Raw genomic sequence first — 16,900 nt, forward strand, 5'->3', positions numbered from 1 at the left:
TGGACTGGGATGCTAGCATTGGAAATACAGACAAAATCATTATATATGTTAAAGGTAAAACCTATATAACTTTGATAGATTAGATGTAAGAGGTGAGAATCAAGACTAACTCCTAGATTTCTGGCTTGAAAAAATAAATGGATGGTAGTGGCATTTTTAGGGAAGATTGGTGAAGAATACATTTTGAAGGAGAAATAAGAAATTCACTTTGGAAATGTTAAGTTTGAGATGCCCCTGAGATACCCCACTACCCATCTATGGCTCTGTCTGTGGGCAAATACATTGAAAGGTAGAAGATAAAACTAGCCTTTCTATTTCTTCAGGTTGTTATTGGCCACAGTGCTCATAGTAAGATATTTGTGAAAAATGAAAAGGGTTTTTCAATTGATTTCATACTTATCATACTAAATGGGGAATTTTTACTGACTAGTAAACTGGCTGGATGAAGGTGAACTTAGGCAGAGGTACCAAGGACTTGTTTCTTGGGCATCTTTAAGAATAAAAGGCTGGGATATCATTTCTTTAGCCAACAAGAACAGAAAAGGGAAAAGGAAAGAAAAGCAGTGTTCTAATTCTCTTTTTAAATGCTAATACTACTCTGGTCTCAGTGGTGACGCAACACTCGTGGGAGAGGGTGGGTGGATTTTTGAAGGACACAAACCAACTGCAGAGCTACTTGAAAGCAAAACTCCTGCTTAAAAATCCACCAGCGCACAAACCACCTTCCCCTGCTTCTTTTGTGGTGATAAGCAGTTCTTTCTGCAGCTATGTGGACACAGTGTTTATCTGGGACATTTTCCAACAGTGTCTTGCAACAGAATCTTGCTATAAAGTTAAATTGTGTGAAACTAATAATGATTTCTGTACGTACAAGGGAGGCTAGAAATACCAGACATAACAAAAACAAAATGAACACAATCTGTTTCCCATCTTTAAGATAATTCCATTTTCAAGATGAATGTGAAAGTTTGGAGGTTAAAAAACAAAATGGACGCTTCTCATGGGTCTAGTCTATTAGTGATCACATATATGGGCTGTATCGCAGCTGATATTATTCTGGCCATTTTTATAACCCAGTGACGGTGACTACATCAACTAAGACAATATAAACTACTGCTGAATTCTGGTCATTCTGTTCACAGTGCTATAGTCAATACAATTTTTTTCTTAATGTCTCACCTTGGAGTTGATTTTAATTTCAAGGATCATGCTTCAAAGATTTATATTTCCCTAGAAACATCCAAACTTGTAAGGATTTTTATGAATTCGAGTTAAACTGACAATTGGCTGAAAACAAAATCCCAACAAATTGAGAAAATGCTCCAGAAAATGACAGTTTTGCACTTTATTTTATACATTACAATCAGAGGAGGACACATACTGGGGTTACACGAAATTCATTGCTGATGCATTAGGAGGAGGGAGAAATCAGAGCAGGGAGATCTCTGGGAATGGATAACAAGTGAAACACACACTTCTTTTACAAAGGTGGGTATAGCGAGTTAACAGTTGATAATTAACATGATAGTAACAACAAGGAGATCTGTGGTCCCTGCTTTGTCTTCTGAGTTAAAATTGTTCATGTCCCCCATAAAGTTTGGAAACATAAACAAATATCCATAATAATAAGTTTACTGATACTCTATGAGATGCTCAATGTGCTATTCCTCACTAGGAAGGCATATTTCAATAATAAGCTACGCAAAGCTGCAGTGAACAATGTGCACTGAGACAGCATTTCCACAAATCCTATACGTCCACCCACAATGTATTGCCTCATATGATTGGTGTTTCTAATTTTCACTGAATAAATTTGTGCCTATAGCGTATCTTAAAAGAAGTAACCAGAGAGTTCAATCTATTAAGAAATCTGTTTCCAGACTTTGTGGTTACACCTTTTAATTTTTTAGAAGATTCATCTATTATAAGTCTTATAAACACCTCTGTTATTTATATTAGAACAAAAAACAATGAATACTAAAGATGAGATAATAAAATAACAAAAATAGATTGTTTCTTCTTTCAAACAGTTATACACCAAAACATTTTGCTGAAATGAAGTGACTTTTTAAAAAAATTATTAGAGAGGGGAGGTTGGGAGAAAGAGAGGGAGAGAAACACTGAGCAGTCAGTTGTCTCTCACAAGCACCCCAACCAGAAACCAAACACGCAGCACGGGCATGTGTCCTGACTGGAATAGAATTGGTGACCTTTTCCTTTGTGGAAGAATGTCCAACCAAGCCACACACCGGTCAGGGCTGAAATGAAGTGATTTTTAATCTGTACAAAACAGACTCTCTAAACAATACTCAGGATAAATTAACATATTTGGTTTTAAAATACATTTGAATTTAAACAAGTTTTACTCACAATGATTTCAATAAATGAGGCACTCCAGAGTACAATGTGGAAGTGCAATAATTATGTGATAACTTCTTAATAGCCCAAGGAGATAAAGACACTTTTCAAATTTGGAAAGAAATTAAATTTTCCTATAGTATTTTAACCCCTAAAGTCTATTCTCCTTTATAGGCTACAATATTGTTGTCAGTTTCATATACTTTTACTTTATAAAGAACTCCCACAGGAAGAAATTTCTGGAGATTTTCCCAGATATATACGGCTACATTTTCTGTCGTGCTGTAGAAGAGAAGGAAAGATCAAAAGACTAATAAATAAAATGTCATGTTTAATATTTTTAGAAAACAGAAATATTATTTTTAAAAAGGTATCATTAAACAAACTTCAGAAATCAAGAAATAATTAGATAAAATGTTAAAATCAATTCTTTCTTACTATATTTTAGGTAGAATAGTCACACCCACCTTACAACATCTGCAAAGTATGGCACATCCAGATCCAGATTCTTATGATCAAGGGGCTTCATAATTGCCTCCTATAGGCAAAACAAAGGCAAAACATCAATTCCATTTATGACTCAAATTCCAAAGTGTTCCACCTTTGCCTCTAAAACTTATCATTGAACCACTAACTCAATACATTTAAGTATTTTATCTGTGTCTTTCAAAGCATTTTAGAAAGTTTAGAATTGTGAAATAATTTTACAAATAATTGTAAAGTATTTTATCTGTGTCTTACAAAGCATTTCAGAAAGTTTAAAATTGTGAAATAAAGTAAGTTCTCCATAATGACTGGTTATCCTAATTATTGAAAAGAGATTAAAAAAGAGATCAAAGAGATTAAAAAACCAAGAAGTAGAGAATTCACTGGAGCTTTCTCATAACAAGCCATTGTGATTTAGAATTCAATTTATCATGTACTGTATTCTGTCCAAAAAATTACTAGAAATACTTCTCCATAACACTCTCACCTTCAAGACAATGCCACAATGTCAATGGACAAAGATTCAATGAGTACCACATTTTATAAAAGAGACCTACACTGAAATTATATTAATAGTTCTAAATTTGTCCTATAAGGAGTAATTTAAGAATAACCTTGAACTCTTAGAAGAAAAAATATAAAACATAAATGTTATTGTTTCCTAATGCTCACATATATTAACAAATGTTTTCCCATATGAATGGGCAAGAATTATTATTGCCTTAATTCTAAGTTTTTACCTAAATTGTACAAAACTAAATATTTTCTAGGTATTTACTTTTAGCTAGATTGTACAAAATCTAAGCAATCTATTTTTCCATATAGTATGGTCCAACAAGGGTACATTGATAATAAGAATAGCAATCATTTTTTAGCAAAACCAGAACCATAAAAATAACAGGTCCTAAACCAAACAAACTTTAAAATAAATCATATGATATCCACATGGATACCAATAAAATACCTATCTTTGTTTCATCTTCAGATGAAACAGTTCAGATTCCAGTTCAAGTCCCAACTTTTCCATTGAAGCCTCCTCAACAGGAGGCTTTGTAACTTGACTATATGCCACGAAGAGTCACTTTTACTGATGGGAATGTGTCGTGTTCTTCAAAGTGCTGTACAAAGATGTATTTCATCGTATTGCTTGCTTGGTATATCTCATATTTCTCATATTATTGTCTTGTATTATTGAATAACACGCTGTGATTATGTAGTTTATGATTCAAATAAATGCAAAAACTGTCTTTACAGCTTTCCAAAAGTACTTTGAGCACAGTCGTCTTTGTTCATTTACTCATTCTTATTCATCTATTCAACCAACTTACTGAGAACTTAGTTTTTTTCAATTTTTTAACTTATTTACAAAATTTTTTCACTTACACTTTACATTCAATATTATTTTATACTGGTTTCAGATGTACAGTATAGTGGTTAGACGATCATACACTTTACAAAGTGTCCCCCCAATATTCCCAGTACCCGCCTGGCACCATACATAGTTATTGTAGTTACTGACCATATTTCCTGTACTTTACATCCCCACATTCCCATGACTATTCTGTAACTACCAATCTGTACTTCTCAATTCCTTCACCCTGTGAGAACTTATTCTTTACTTTCTAGAAAAAAATAATATGAGCACTCCGTGTATAAGGGCTCTATGTCTCATTCATCTCTGCATTCTTAGTACTTAGCTCAAACACTGATGCAAAATAGGCTAACTTGAATATGTGGATGATAAGTAACGTGAAAGAAGTAATGACAATCAGTAACAGCATTTTATGAAACAAATGCTAAATTTAAGAACAGAAGAAAGAAACAAACCTGAAGCAAAGAACTAAATAAACAGGTGAAATGATGGCATAATAAAAACCAAGCTAAAGGAACTCCACTCCCACCTTTGTAAAGGATTAACTATATGCCCTAGGGAAAGTCAGTTAACTGTTAATCATATCTCAATCTAGGGCATGAATAAATTGGCTTAGATATTATCAAAGGTCTCTTACAATGAGAGAATTAAATGATACAATCAGTAAGTTTTTTGCTGAACACATTATTTTGTGTTATCCTTATGATGAACTGCCCCACTGACTTTATAATAATGCTAGAGTGAATAAAACAGGATAGTATTAAAATCTATGGTCAAAGGCATAAGGAAAATTCAGAGAAAAAAAAAGCTTCAAGAAAAGCTGCATTTGAGAAAACAGAAGAATTTGTTAAATACAGGAAAAATCAGGGTATGCCAACAAGCAATACAAGATGAGCATGCTACATTTATTCCCGTAATTGTTAATAGAACTGTGACTAATTTCCATCAAGTAACCCAAACACCATTAGAAAAACATGAAAGAGTTCCCAGCTATTCCCCCACTCCCACACCCAATTCCACTCACACCATCACGGAACCTCTGGAGATCCTTGGTTGAGAAAATGCAAAGGGAACCATCAAATGTTATACTTAGAAGACAGCACATAATAAGCATCAAATATGCCATTACCTCCATATACCCTTTGAGGTCAGTCAAATTCATAACCATTCCTGTAACAGGATCAATCTAAAGTACAAACAAAGGTGAGTATTATTACAATATGCTCATTATATTTAAACCTCTGCTAAATTAGTAAAGGCTATAAAATATGTAGAAATTGTGCCCACATCTGCCTTCATCCCCAACAAAATCATCAATCTCAACATGGGAGCACCAAATGCTCTAGGCATCCTTTCACCTGTACTGCTCTCCTACCTGTTCACATATAGCACATTGAAGATGGCGTTTTGGGAGAGGAAAGGCCTGGAATGGCAGCAGCTCACATACACAAAGGACAACAATGAAGCAATACTGACTTGAGCAGAATTTTTCAACACAGAATCTATCATGTTGGCAGAATGGGCCCAGCAATCTGTACAAACCACACAGATATGTTCAGCACATACCTCTCCATGTACTGTCACCACAACTATGGAAGAGAAAACAAAATACCAAAAACCAATATGACTTTCAGCAGATTAACATCCAAGCACAAGTTAGCAACATAAATTATTAGATCCCTGCCCCGCAAAGCTATATTTATATTTCCCCCCAAACATCTGTTCTCTTGGTTAAGATCTTTTATCAACCAAAGCAAGAGTCAAACACAACACAGCAGCTTAGCAGGACCTTTAGCTAAGCAGAGGAGCTTAACCAAAGCCAAGACGGTATAATTCTGCTTACAATGTTGATGTACTAGTTGGGAATCTCCACAAGGTAGGATCAAGATGCTGCTCAATCACTGTAAAAGTGGAAAATGTATAGGAAGAAGTCCAGCCACACATCGGTCTGGTCCAATTTGGGGCAGTAGCTTTCTAAGCAAACAAAACTACCACTGGACCTAAAACTCTTTTGGGGCTGGAGGGAAGCTAAAACTCTATCCTTTTACTTAGATGAATGTATACAGTTTACAGTAATGTTTTGTAAATTAACAAGCATGAAGAATTAAGAAGTATTGAAAAATCTTCATAATCAGAATGCTTTACAAATTAATAACGTTTATATTTTTCAACTCCATACAAACACCATGGGATATAATATGATAAATGAACAAACTAGAATGAGAGATATCATTTAACAGATCAAGTAAACAGCAGTAACTAAACTAGAAATCCTGATCTTCCAATACTTTTCCTGGTCTTTATTCCACCATACCATATGCTGTGATACTCAATGGCTCATGTACCTGTTTTTTGAGACATCAGCTATATCTCAAAGAATGAACTCTCTTACTCTTTGCATAAATTAATTACTTCCTGGGAACACTGCTGGCAAAGCTTTAGACCAACCTATCTTCCTCCCATACAGCATATTCCTAGCCAATATTCCCCTTTTGTCAGTCATGATTTACTCAAAGAATATAATCTAATTTTAACATAAGCCTCAGCAACACCTAATTAGAATGAAACATGGTGTCAAAAGAATCTCATGTACACTAGGACAAAAAAATTTTTTAAACCACTCATTGTTTTGGACTATCTGTAACAGAGCAGACAACTAATTGCAAGGTAAAAGTTAAGGCAAATGCAACGAAGGCAACAGCTGTTTTCATTCTGAACTTCCATTTAACTTCTCATTCATGGCCCAAAGCATTACTGTTCTGTCCATAAGACTTTTTACTCATTAAGATTACATTTGCTAAATATTCTTCTGCTCCTATTGAAAGGGCTAAAATTGCATCCGTTTTCCTCTCACCTTTGTAATTGTGCCCATGACCATTTGGATTGTTACATTTCCCAAACAGTTTTAGGTTTTCTTCATTACTCAGAGATGTGCTGATGGGGTGGGGAGAACAAAAGCAAAAACAAAAACAAAGTTAACACGACACCAGTTCAAACACCCCCTGTTCCCTAAATTTACTACTTGTTCTAGCCTTTGAAACCCTTCAGAAATTATTAATAGTAATTTAGCTCACCACATGGAGAATCGTAAATCAATTGGATTTCATTATTCAGCTTTATGCCAGGAAACACTATATGCTCCCTAATTAGACTACTTTACTAAACAAATTAGCATAAACAAACTCAACTCCCTTTGTTCCACAGCAAGATTCCAAAAACTGATCTGCTCCAGGTCTTTCCATTGTTCAATTCAACAAACATTTACCGAGTAGCTACTACGTATTAGGCACAGCTGAATGACTAAAAAAAGATGCTTATCCTTCAGTGGCTTAAAAACCCATTGGTCCTGAAAAATAATTACATGACCTATTATTAGTCTCTTCTATAACAATCTTGCTTTATTATGCCTCAACTACTGCCTACTGATAACTTCACCAGTCCACTGAGGGGCATGCAAATAAGGGAAACTTTAAAATTTCAATACTCAATTGTAGTTCTAGGCAGAGAACTCTTTGCTTAAGGGATATTTATACCCATATCTGTCCAATTTTTGCATCTTTAACGAGTCCTTACTACCGTCACACATTCAAGCTTTGTTACACAACCCTTTTCGAGACCCTTTATTATTTCCCTCACCTTCTCTTGCTCCTGCACGTCTTACGTGCAGTGCAACAGTTTACACAGCTTTTGCACAAAATTATCTCACGATACGTTCCACCGTATTGACAGGATAGTACACTCGACTCAGAAGCAGTGACAGATGCGTGCTGAACATTGCTGCATCCTGTTAGCTAGCACAAGACCCGGCAAGCACGCAAGAAACACATTATCCTTATTTCATAGCTGAGTAGGCGGCTGCTCGGGGAGTGGAACTTACTAATGAGTGGCAAAACTCTCCTCAGACTTAAAGAAGTCAGAACTTCTTTAGTGTCATAAAGCATTCAGTGTTCTGGTTTCAAATTCCAACTGCCTTAGAAAAAGTGAACATCTGCATTCATGGTATCTTCGGTAAAAGGGGGATAAAACTAGGCATGTTGTAATTATATTGGTCCCAGTAGCTCTTGGCATGTAGTATTAGCTACCACTTACTGTTTACGATGTGCGTGGCACTATGTAATTTGGGCAAATTTAACCCCTGTGAACGTTACAGCAACCCTCTGAGATAATGAGGGGAACCTGAGGTCACAGAACCATCTTACTCCGCAGGCGGCTCGGGTTACACAGCTCGCTCACGGCCTTTTCCGGACCCCGATCACTCCAGTAGCCACATTACAGCGCAGCCAACGGAGGCTGGCGGCCATTACCACAACAGCGGGCGCGCCCCGCCCCGGCGTCGGTGCGACACCTGCCCTTCTCACGCCGGGCCCCGCCCCCACCACTGACGCTGTGGGCACAACCCACCAGTGCAGCCGGTGGGTCGCGCTGAAGACGACCAAGCGAGAGACTTGTGCCCTGCGACGACGGCCGGAGACGGCAGTACTCATTTCCTTGCTAGCCCGCGCGCGCGGACCGTACCTCCTCTCTACGCGGGCCGCAGGGTGTGCGGAGGAGCCTGCGGTGGGCGGAGCTTCCCCGCGGCTGCGCAGTCCGCTACACCCTGTGGCTGGGCTCCCTCTGCCGGCCTGGAGGAGGTAACAGGCGTGGCTTATGGTAGAATGCGATCTCGGGATAGCCAAAACTCAGGATGGGGTGGGCATGCTTAGAATCGGTCAAATGACTAGGGTTTTAATGTCGATTTTTTCTGTTTAGCCTGAGGTCACGTCTCTCCGGGTATTTTTTGGGGCCCAGAGGGACTTCTGTGAGACGCTCCTCCCGTTCACTTCTAGAAAGCCCTGGATTACAATAGAAACCTCCAGTAGCTGGTTACTCAGAAAAACCCAAGTGCCAGCCTTCTTAGCATAAAAGGAGCAGGAATTCTATGGCAAGTGCCGGACCACGTGGCTTTCAGAGATACTACCTTTGGACTGTTTCTAAAGATTCTTACTAAGGAAAGTTCTCAAGCTGTTCTCATGCACACGCATGCATGAAATCACTTATCACTCTAGTTGGTATAATGTGGATACATGCACAGGTGAACACATACACTTTAGCAATTTTATGTCAAATGTAGACACCTCCAGAATGAAAGGGTCTTGTTTACTCACACCTTTTCATAAGAAATATCCATACAACCTACCGGCACCAGTACCATGTCACCTCTTGCATCCATTCATGTTTTCATTAAATATTTACTGAATATCTAGTGTGAGGCCGGAACTGTTGTAGGCACTGGGAAGGATAGATGAAATCATGGGTGTGGTAGAAAGATAAGCCCCAAAGGTAATTTCTCTCAAATATCTCAGGTCTCCAGCTATGTATTGTTTGTTCTGCATTAAATTATTTATATGTTATGTAGGAAACACCCTTCAAACATTTTTCAAAAGTGTTTCTAGCCCCAGCTGGTGTGGCTCAGTGGATTGGGCACCAGCCTCTGAACTGAAAGGTTGCCTGTTTGATTCCCAGTCAGAGCACATGCCTGGATTGTGGGGCCAGGTCCCAGGCTGAGGGTGTGAGAGAGTCAACCAGTCAATGTATCTCTTGCTCTCTGATGTTTCTCACTTTCTTCCTCCCTTCACTCTCTAAAGGTAAATAAATAAAATCTTTAAAACAAATGTTTTTCATCTCCCCTTTGTGCTATAAAGAAAGAACTTCAAAGAATTATAAACTTAAGAGATTTATTTAATATAGAAACTATCTTTACAGATAGAAAAGTACAGGCCCAGATAAGCGAATGACTTAACCAAGATCACTTATGTTATAGACAGTATTTCCTGAGCATTCATTACAGCAGAGGTACTCAAATAGTGGTTACACAAACACCATACTCATTAAAAAAAAGTTTAAAAAAATCAAAATAAAATAAAAGGGAAGAAATAAAAAATTTCTGAGAAATTATTTTACCTATTCACTTTACTAAAATATATCGTTGAATTTGCAGTTCTTGCTCTAAAACCGTTTTTATTTAAGCTAATTCTATATTAAAGGTACTCACTAAATTCCCCCTCAGTGATCCCATCATCAGTTGAGTTGTACCCCCCCCAAAATTAGTATATTAAAGTTCAAACCCCCAGTACCTCACAATATAACTTTATTTGAAAATAGTGGAAGCCCTAGCTAGTGTAGCTCAGTGGATTGAGTGCGGGCCTGCGAACCAGACAATCGCGGTTTGATTCCCAGTCAGGGCACATGCCTGGGTTGCAAGCCGGTTCCCTACAGGCCAGTTCCCAGCAGGGGACGTGTGAAAGGCAACCATACATTGATGTTTCTCTCCCTCTCTCCTTCCCTTCCCCTCTAAAGATAAATAAATAAAATCTTAAATAAAAAAACCAGCCAAATGTAATTTCAAAAGAAAATAGTGGAAATGGCTCTGGCTGGTATGGCTCGGTAGATGGAGTGTGGGCTGCAAACCAGGGAGTGGCTGGTTCGATTCCCAGTCAGGACACATGCCTCGGTTGCAGGCCAGGTCCCCAGTGAGGGCCACATGACAGGCAACCACACATTGAAGTTTCTCTCCCTTTCTCCTATCTCTAAAAATAAATTAAATCTTTAAAAAAAAGAAAATATTGGAAATAGGGTCTTTGCAGATATAATTAGTTAAGATGAGGTCAGTAGGGTGTACCCTAATTCCTTTTCCCCTCACTGTGGACCGCATATCCCTTGAGTGTCTGGACACTGGCTAGTGATAAGTTGGGCTTAGGGAGAGAAAGAGGGCCTGCTTAGGCTTTGAGCCTTATTTATATGCTCACTCGGTTTTACCAAAACTTTCTGTATTGGGTTACTAAGCATATGCACTTAGATTACAGAATAGCATTGATCCCTTTTTGTCTTCTTCAAGAACCTCATAGATTGCAGGGCCAAGGCAGAATTCAGGCATCCTTGGGTGAAAATCTTATGATTGTATTACTAACCTTTATTTGTTTGAACCTCACTCCCCATGTAATAGGATAGAGTAAAGGTTTATAAATGGGGGAGACATGATCAGATCTGTGTACTTCCCAGATGTCAACTAGTTTCCTTCACCCTTCAGACCCAGGTAAGATCACACCTCCCTGTCTTCTCTGGGGAAGTAGCATGCCTTCTTGAGGACTTTTGTGAAATATCAGGGGATTTATGTTCTTATGATTACCTCAGCCTCTAAGCTCCCACATCTGATATATTAGTTCTGTTTAGGCATCTTCGTGCCATTGTGTACCTGCTATTGTTCTGTATCTCACTAACCCAAGCACAAAACTTAGAATTTTTACTTTACTGTCACAATGTAAACCTTCATATGTGGCATCTGTCTGCATGGAACACTTCACTAAAGAGGTAGAGTTTGTGATGTTTAGAAAAACTCTTAAAGAAATTGAGAAGAAACTATAGTGGTCCAGGACTGTGTGCAGTCATGAATTCACATTTGCTCCCAAAAGACATGTTGGGCGTGTTCTACAGCAATACACAACATGCAGAAGGAGCATGGAAGGTTTAGCTGGCCCGGGATTGGAATTCGGTGGAGGGAAGGAGTATAACTGAAGGAAAAGAGATCAAGGGATTTTGATGGTGTTGTCAAGAGTGTGGTTGAGGTGACAGACTGAGGCTGACTTATACTATTAGTGAAAACTGGTGGGGGATAGAAATGTGAAGATTAAATGGTCTCTGGTGCCACCTCTTGCCCAACTAAATGAAGAAGTACCAATTTTTCATTAATCTGAAGAACTACTATATCTCATTGTGTATAATGCATACCTATGGGTTTGTGCCCATTATACACAAGATTATTATACTCATTATCATGCCCATGGTTTGTAATCATTATACCCATGCATAATCAGCACCCTCATTTTTCCCTCAAAAATTTAGGCAAAAAACTGCTCATTATACAAGGCAAAATATGGTATATACCCAGAGATTAGAAGACATGCCAGAGTTTAGCTGAGTCCTTCAAAACAACACTCTGCCAAGGCTGAGTTGGGGGCAGGGTGGGAGATGGTGGTGGGTGCTTCAACCACAGCTGCGGAGAAACAGCTAGTTTAAAAGAAGCCATCAAGCATGACACAGCTGGCTTCCTGTCCTCTATGAGGACCTGAGGACCAGTGGCAACAGCCAGGCTGTGATAGAAAAAAAACAGGTGATTTTCAGATCTACATTCATATTCTACTATCTACAATTATATGTATTTCTTCTTCCAAGTGTGAGGACCTCTGTCACCCACCTATCTGTGGTGGTAATGACCCAGTTCTAGTTTTTCTTTTGTGTATTCTTGTTACCTAGAAGAAGATATATCCAATAAATACAAATTTAAAATTCTCTTCAAGAGGTTGTATCACCACTTGCTTAATGTCTTCAAGGAAAAGCCCTAAGAAATATAAAGCCATAATTATCTTCTATATTCTTTTTTTAACAGAAATTTAAAAACCAGACATTTATGGTTTGAAATGTAAGGTGGTCTTTTTGGTATCTATTTTGTACAGAGCACACTCATTTTAAACCTAGTTCCCAAACCCTGTGCTTCTTCCATCACATGGGAACGAAGGTGCCATGAAACCCGTAAGGCATTTGCACAGGCACCTCTGCTCGGCCCAGTTCGTGAAAGTTCTTGGCATCCAAGACTAGGAGGAAATTGCTTTTATTCTAGAAAAGAAAAAAACAATACTGAAAGTTATCCTTTTTTCCTATCAAAAATATATCTCTCCTCCCCTGGTTTCTAAAATTCCTAAGGGAGAGTCCATATCTTATTCATCTTCATGTCTGTCCCTGGCACCCAGCATACTGCCTTGCCTCTCCATTTATTAAACATTTGCTGAAAGGCTGAACTGAACTGAAAGGAAATTAGGGGTAAAGTTTATATCTAGAGTGAAAAAATTACATTGTTTATATCAATCACCTTAATAGGATTTCTTTGAGTTTAAGGATTTATCTGCCCCTTTTCAATTTCCCAAGACACAGAAACTCTTTCTTCCAAATTAGAAATGCTTCCAGCCCTGGCTGGTGTGGCTTGGTAGGTTGGAGCATCTCCCCATGGACCGGCCAAAAGATTGTAGGTTCAATTCTAGGTCAGGGCACATGCCTGGGTTGCGAGTTTGATCCCCAATTAGGGTGCTTGCCCTGGTCAAGCTCATACAAGAAGGCAACCAATCAATGTTTCTTTCTCACACAGATATTGCATAGATGTCTCCCCCCACCCAATCTCCTCCTCTCTCACCCTCTCTCTCTCCTTCCTTCCCTCTAAAAGCAACAAAAAAAAATGTCCTCAGATGAGGATATTTTTTAAAAAAGAAAATAAAGGAGGGGATGATGAGAGGAAAGAAGGGAGGGGTTTTCAGGAACATGTATAAAGGACACATGGACAAAACCAAATGACAGTAGGATCAAGGGTAGGAAGTGGGGATGGCTGGGGTTGTGGGGAGGCAGGGGAATGGAGACAACTGTACTTGAACAACAATAAAAAAAGTGAAAAAAAAGAGAAAGAAATGCCTCCAATTTGCGTTGATTTAGAGCTGTTCAAAGGTAGCATTGCCAGGCAGACTGAGATCTGCCTAAGTATAATTACAGGAGTGGTAAGTCCACTGGATGAGGACTAACCCCTCCTAAGCCCATGGCAGACCTGACAGATTGATCAGAGACATTTCCAAACCCAATTCTACACACCAGGCAGCCACTAATAATTGGTCAAAACTGGTACTCAGCCCTGACTGATGTGGCTCAGTGGGCTGGGCATTGTCCTACAAGACAAAAGGTTGCATGTTTGATTCCTGGTCAGGGCACATGCCTGGGTTGCAGGCCAGGTCCTTGGTTGGGTGTTGTGCAAGAGGCCAATGGATGTTTCTCTCCCTCTCTTTCTCCTTCCCTTCCCCTCTCTCTAAAAATAAATTAATAAATAACATCTTGAGAAAAACTAGTACTCGGGGAACCTATTTGCCACAAGATTGCCCTACATGAAAAGTTAAATATTATTGAGCTACCAGGTCAGGGCTTTCCACATTAGACTTTTGGGTCACTCAGTTGAAATTGGCAGCACAGATGGTGGTATAAATATTAGACCAGAAGAGAGAAGACTGAAATAAAATACTGGCTTTACTACTATGAGATCTATTACAACTAACTTTCTTTAACTTCCTTCAGTTACAAATTCCACATGTGTAAATGGTATCCCACAAAGTTGTTTTGGTGACTAAATAAGATAAAAAGTATGAAAGCTGTTTGTAAATGCATTTTTGTGCAAACTGAAATTACTGTAACTCTATAAATAGAAATTTAAAACAATAAAAAGTATGGATTATGATTAAAAGGGTACACAAATAGTAAGGAGAGGAAGAAAAGAGAGAAGGTGGCATGATGGGAAGTAAAGTAAACAATGGCATCACTAAATATAACCCTCACAAGGCTCGGTGTTACTTTTCTTTCTGACTAGTGACAGGGAAATACATTTACCTGGTTGGGGGTTATCACCACAGAAAGAAGAACCCCACCATCTTCTTCACTGGTCCCTGGTACTGGAACAAAAACAGGTTCTGAAGGATAAAAGCCCTCTTCTCTCCAAACCTGTAAGTCCCCCAAAAAGTATTTGGTAGAAAATTAGTTATGATCTGGAAACTTTTAACAGCTTTTTTTTTCTCCCCTTCCCAAAATGACTTTGGCTGTCAATATAATATTCCAGCAGTATAAATAAATAAATAAATAAATAAATAAATAAATATTAAAATAAAATAAATCAGGCTCACTGAGTTGAATGTAGAGACAGAGGGAGCTTTTGGAGCTGCAGATTCCATCATCATCAAATACAGTCTGTGAAATTACAGTTTCCCACCAACCTGAAATACAGGTATGCTAGCATCCTTCACCCCATGATTTCTCTCAAAACAACACCAAGAATTATTTTTCTGGTCTTGTGGTTCATTTAGATTCCCCAGGGGGAACATCCCTACCTATGTAATTCCATGGTTCTCAAACTTAATAAAAGTAAATGGCTAAGCTGCTTAAATAGTAAAGAATCTCAAAAGCTACCTTAAACAAAACAAACTAATTCAAAAGGCAGAACGGATCTTTAAAAGGAAAGAGATTTTCATTACCATCAGTGTCTTGTTCACCACGTCAACCTTGATCAGAGAATCCCCCACCAAATGCCGAAAGCCACAGCCGTAGAAGAAATGATACTTTTTGGCATTGAATTGACCATAGTTGATCTGGGGAAATTCAATACCTCCTTCCTCTTCTAAGTTTTCAGGATGTAGATTTTCATAAGAGCACCAAATCTAAAAAAGGTCCCAGAAGGATTTGTAATGATTGCTCAATTTTTACTTACTTTCTTCGATGCAGGTCAGTGCATAGGGTGGGGGATGTGGGGTGGGGGTTGATACCCTGAAAGGGTTTCACACAGGGCTTGGAAACCGAGGTCCTATGTAATTTTTAAATATTGTTCCTCTATCCACTGTGTGTATGAATGCAGAAAAGACTATCAGGTTTTGTGACTAAGCAGATAGGAGGTACAAGTGGGCTTTTTATTTTACCTCAGCCAAAACATTGATAGCCGCACAGTGATCTGCCTGTGATAAGCACACATTATCTAAATGACGGGGATGGTCAATGCCAAGCTCAAATGTTTAAACGTTTTACAACCATTAGAGTGTTGCATTATCTATTTCAAAATACAAAAGGGATCAGTAAACACAGTGCTCACTCCCAGCCAGAATTTTGTGGTTCTTGTGCAAGCAGTGTACCAGGACCTTACCCTGCTCAGACGAATGTTATGAAACTTATTGTGAGTCAAACATTGTGGAGAACAGCCAATGAATAAAAAGACACCACTAAAATTCAAAGTCTTAGTCCAATGTTTGTTCCTAGCTTACCTTGCCATCAGCCTGCTTCACAGCACTGGCTGAAGAATAGGACAGTGGGTTGAGGTTCTCCCCCTCAGGGGCATCCAAACTGACATATAAGGGCAAAACAAACCTCCGAGGGAAAGATTTCGCTACTGAATCGTACACCTGTTCAGGAAACAGAAATAAACAGGTGGCAAATTGTCATTCATAGAATAACAGCATATCCCAGTAATTTAGATCCAGGCAACACTACTGGCATTCCTAAGTAATTACATAAAGGATTATTTTCATTCATTCATGTATACAAACAATACCTGTTGAATACCGAATATAGATAGTGTTTTAGACACTGGGAATATAGCAGTGAACAAAACAAAGTCTCTGGCCTCATGGAACTTACAGTCTAGTAGAGAAAGAATGATGATAAATGTTATTTAATTACTATCAAATAAGCAAATGATTAAATTAGCCCAAGGTGTGATAGTGGTAAGTGCCATTAAGAAACACACTACAGGATGAGGGACTGCAGAGTGACAAGGGCTGCTTCCTTCCTCTGGTTTAGTCAGGATAGACCTCTGTGTGGAAAAGGGTTAACTTAGCGGGCCTAAGTTGCTCAAACCCTGCACATTCTCAAGAAAGACCTGTTTTCATGTCTGGCCCTTGTCTGGCACCTTGGACTGTTCTCTCTGGGAAGAGCATTTTTGCATGCCTGATGCCTTGAGTCACACTGTACTAGTCAATCCAAATAGTTTATGCTAACAATGTCATTTATAATGAACCTCTGCTTTTTCTGTGTGGGTCTGGAACTTCAGTAACTGAGGTTACCCATGTAGGAGCTATATGTCTA

At 38.5% G+C, this 16,900-nt stretch overlaps 2 protein-coding genes across 4 annotated transcripts in view; both read right to left on the reverse strand.

Annotated features, from left to right (window-relative positions):
• Window positions 1-1,321: 1,321 nt before the first annotated feature.
• PTS (6-pyruvoyltetrahydropterin synthase) lies at window positions 1,322-8,798 on the reverse strand. The gene is made up of 6 exons (XM_037154999.2): window positions 8,618-8,798; window positions 7,071-7,150; window positions 5,783-5,805; window positions 5,346-5,402; window positions 2,826-2,896; window positions 1,322-2,640 (listed from the first exon to the last, which is right to left on the reverse strand). Exons 1-6 carry the CDS (start codon window positions 8,698-8,700, stop codon window positions 2,517-2,519), a joined length of 438 nt encoding a protein of 145 aa, XP_037010894.2. The 5' UTR covers window positions 8,701-8,798; the 3' UTR covers window positions 1,322-2,516.
• Window positions 8,799-12,656: 3,858 nt separating this feature from the next.
• Window positions 12,657-16,900, reverse strand: part of BCO2 (beta-carotene oxygenase 2) — a 41,258-nt gene continuing 37,014 nt past the window's right edge. For all 3 annotated transcript variants that reach the window (XM_037154997.2, XM_037154998.2, XM_053670433.1), the window contains 4 exons: window positions 16,081-16,218; window positions 15,304-15,486; window positions 14,666-14,776; window positions 12,657-12,865 (listed from right to left, as the gene is read on the reverse strand). In XM_037154997.2, coding sequence (XP_037010892.2) covers window positions 12,752-12,865; window positions 14,666-14,776; window positions 15,304-15,486; window positions 16,081-16,218 — 546 coding nt within the window. In that variant the 3' untranslated portion in view covers window positions 12,657-12,751. The remainder of the gene's footprint in view (window positions 12,866-14,665; window positions 14,777-15,303; window positions 15,487-16,080; window positions 16,219-16,900) is intronic.

Source organism: Artibeus jamaicensis, unplaced genomic scaffold (genome assembly GCF_021234435.1).
Source record: "Artibeus jamaicensis isolate MK-2021 breed Jamaican fruit bat unplaced genomic scaffold, CSHL_Jam_final contig_585, whole genome shotgun sequence".
Classification (NCBI taxonomy): domain Eukaryota; kingdom Metazoa; phylum Chordata; class Mammalia; order Chiroptera; family Phyllostomidae; genus Artibeus; species Artibeus jamaicensis.

Excerpts from the sequence above, each read along its gene's own strand:
- PTS (XM_037154999.2), bottom strand. The coding sequence starts at position 8,700 with ATGAGTACTGCCGTCTCCGGCCGTCGTCGCAGGGCACAAGTCTCTCGC. Across the intron at positions 7,151-8,617 it reads GCGACCCACCGGCTGCACTG|CACATCTCTGAGTAATGAAG; the intron begins GTGGGTTGTGCC and ends CCACCCCATCAG. Across the intron at positions 2,641-2,825 it reads TACTTTGCAGATGTTGTAAG|CACGACAGAAAATGTAGCCG; the intron begins GTGGGTGTGACT and ends TCTCTTCTACAG.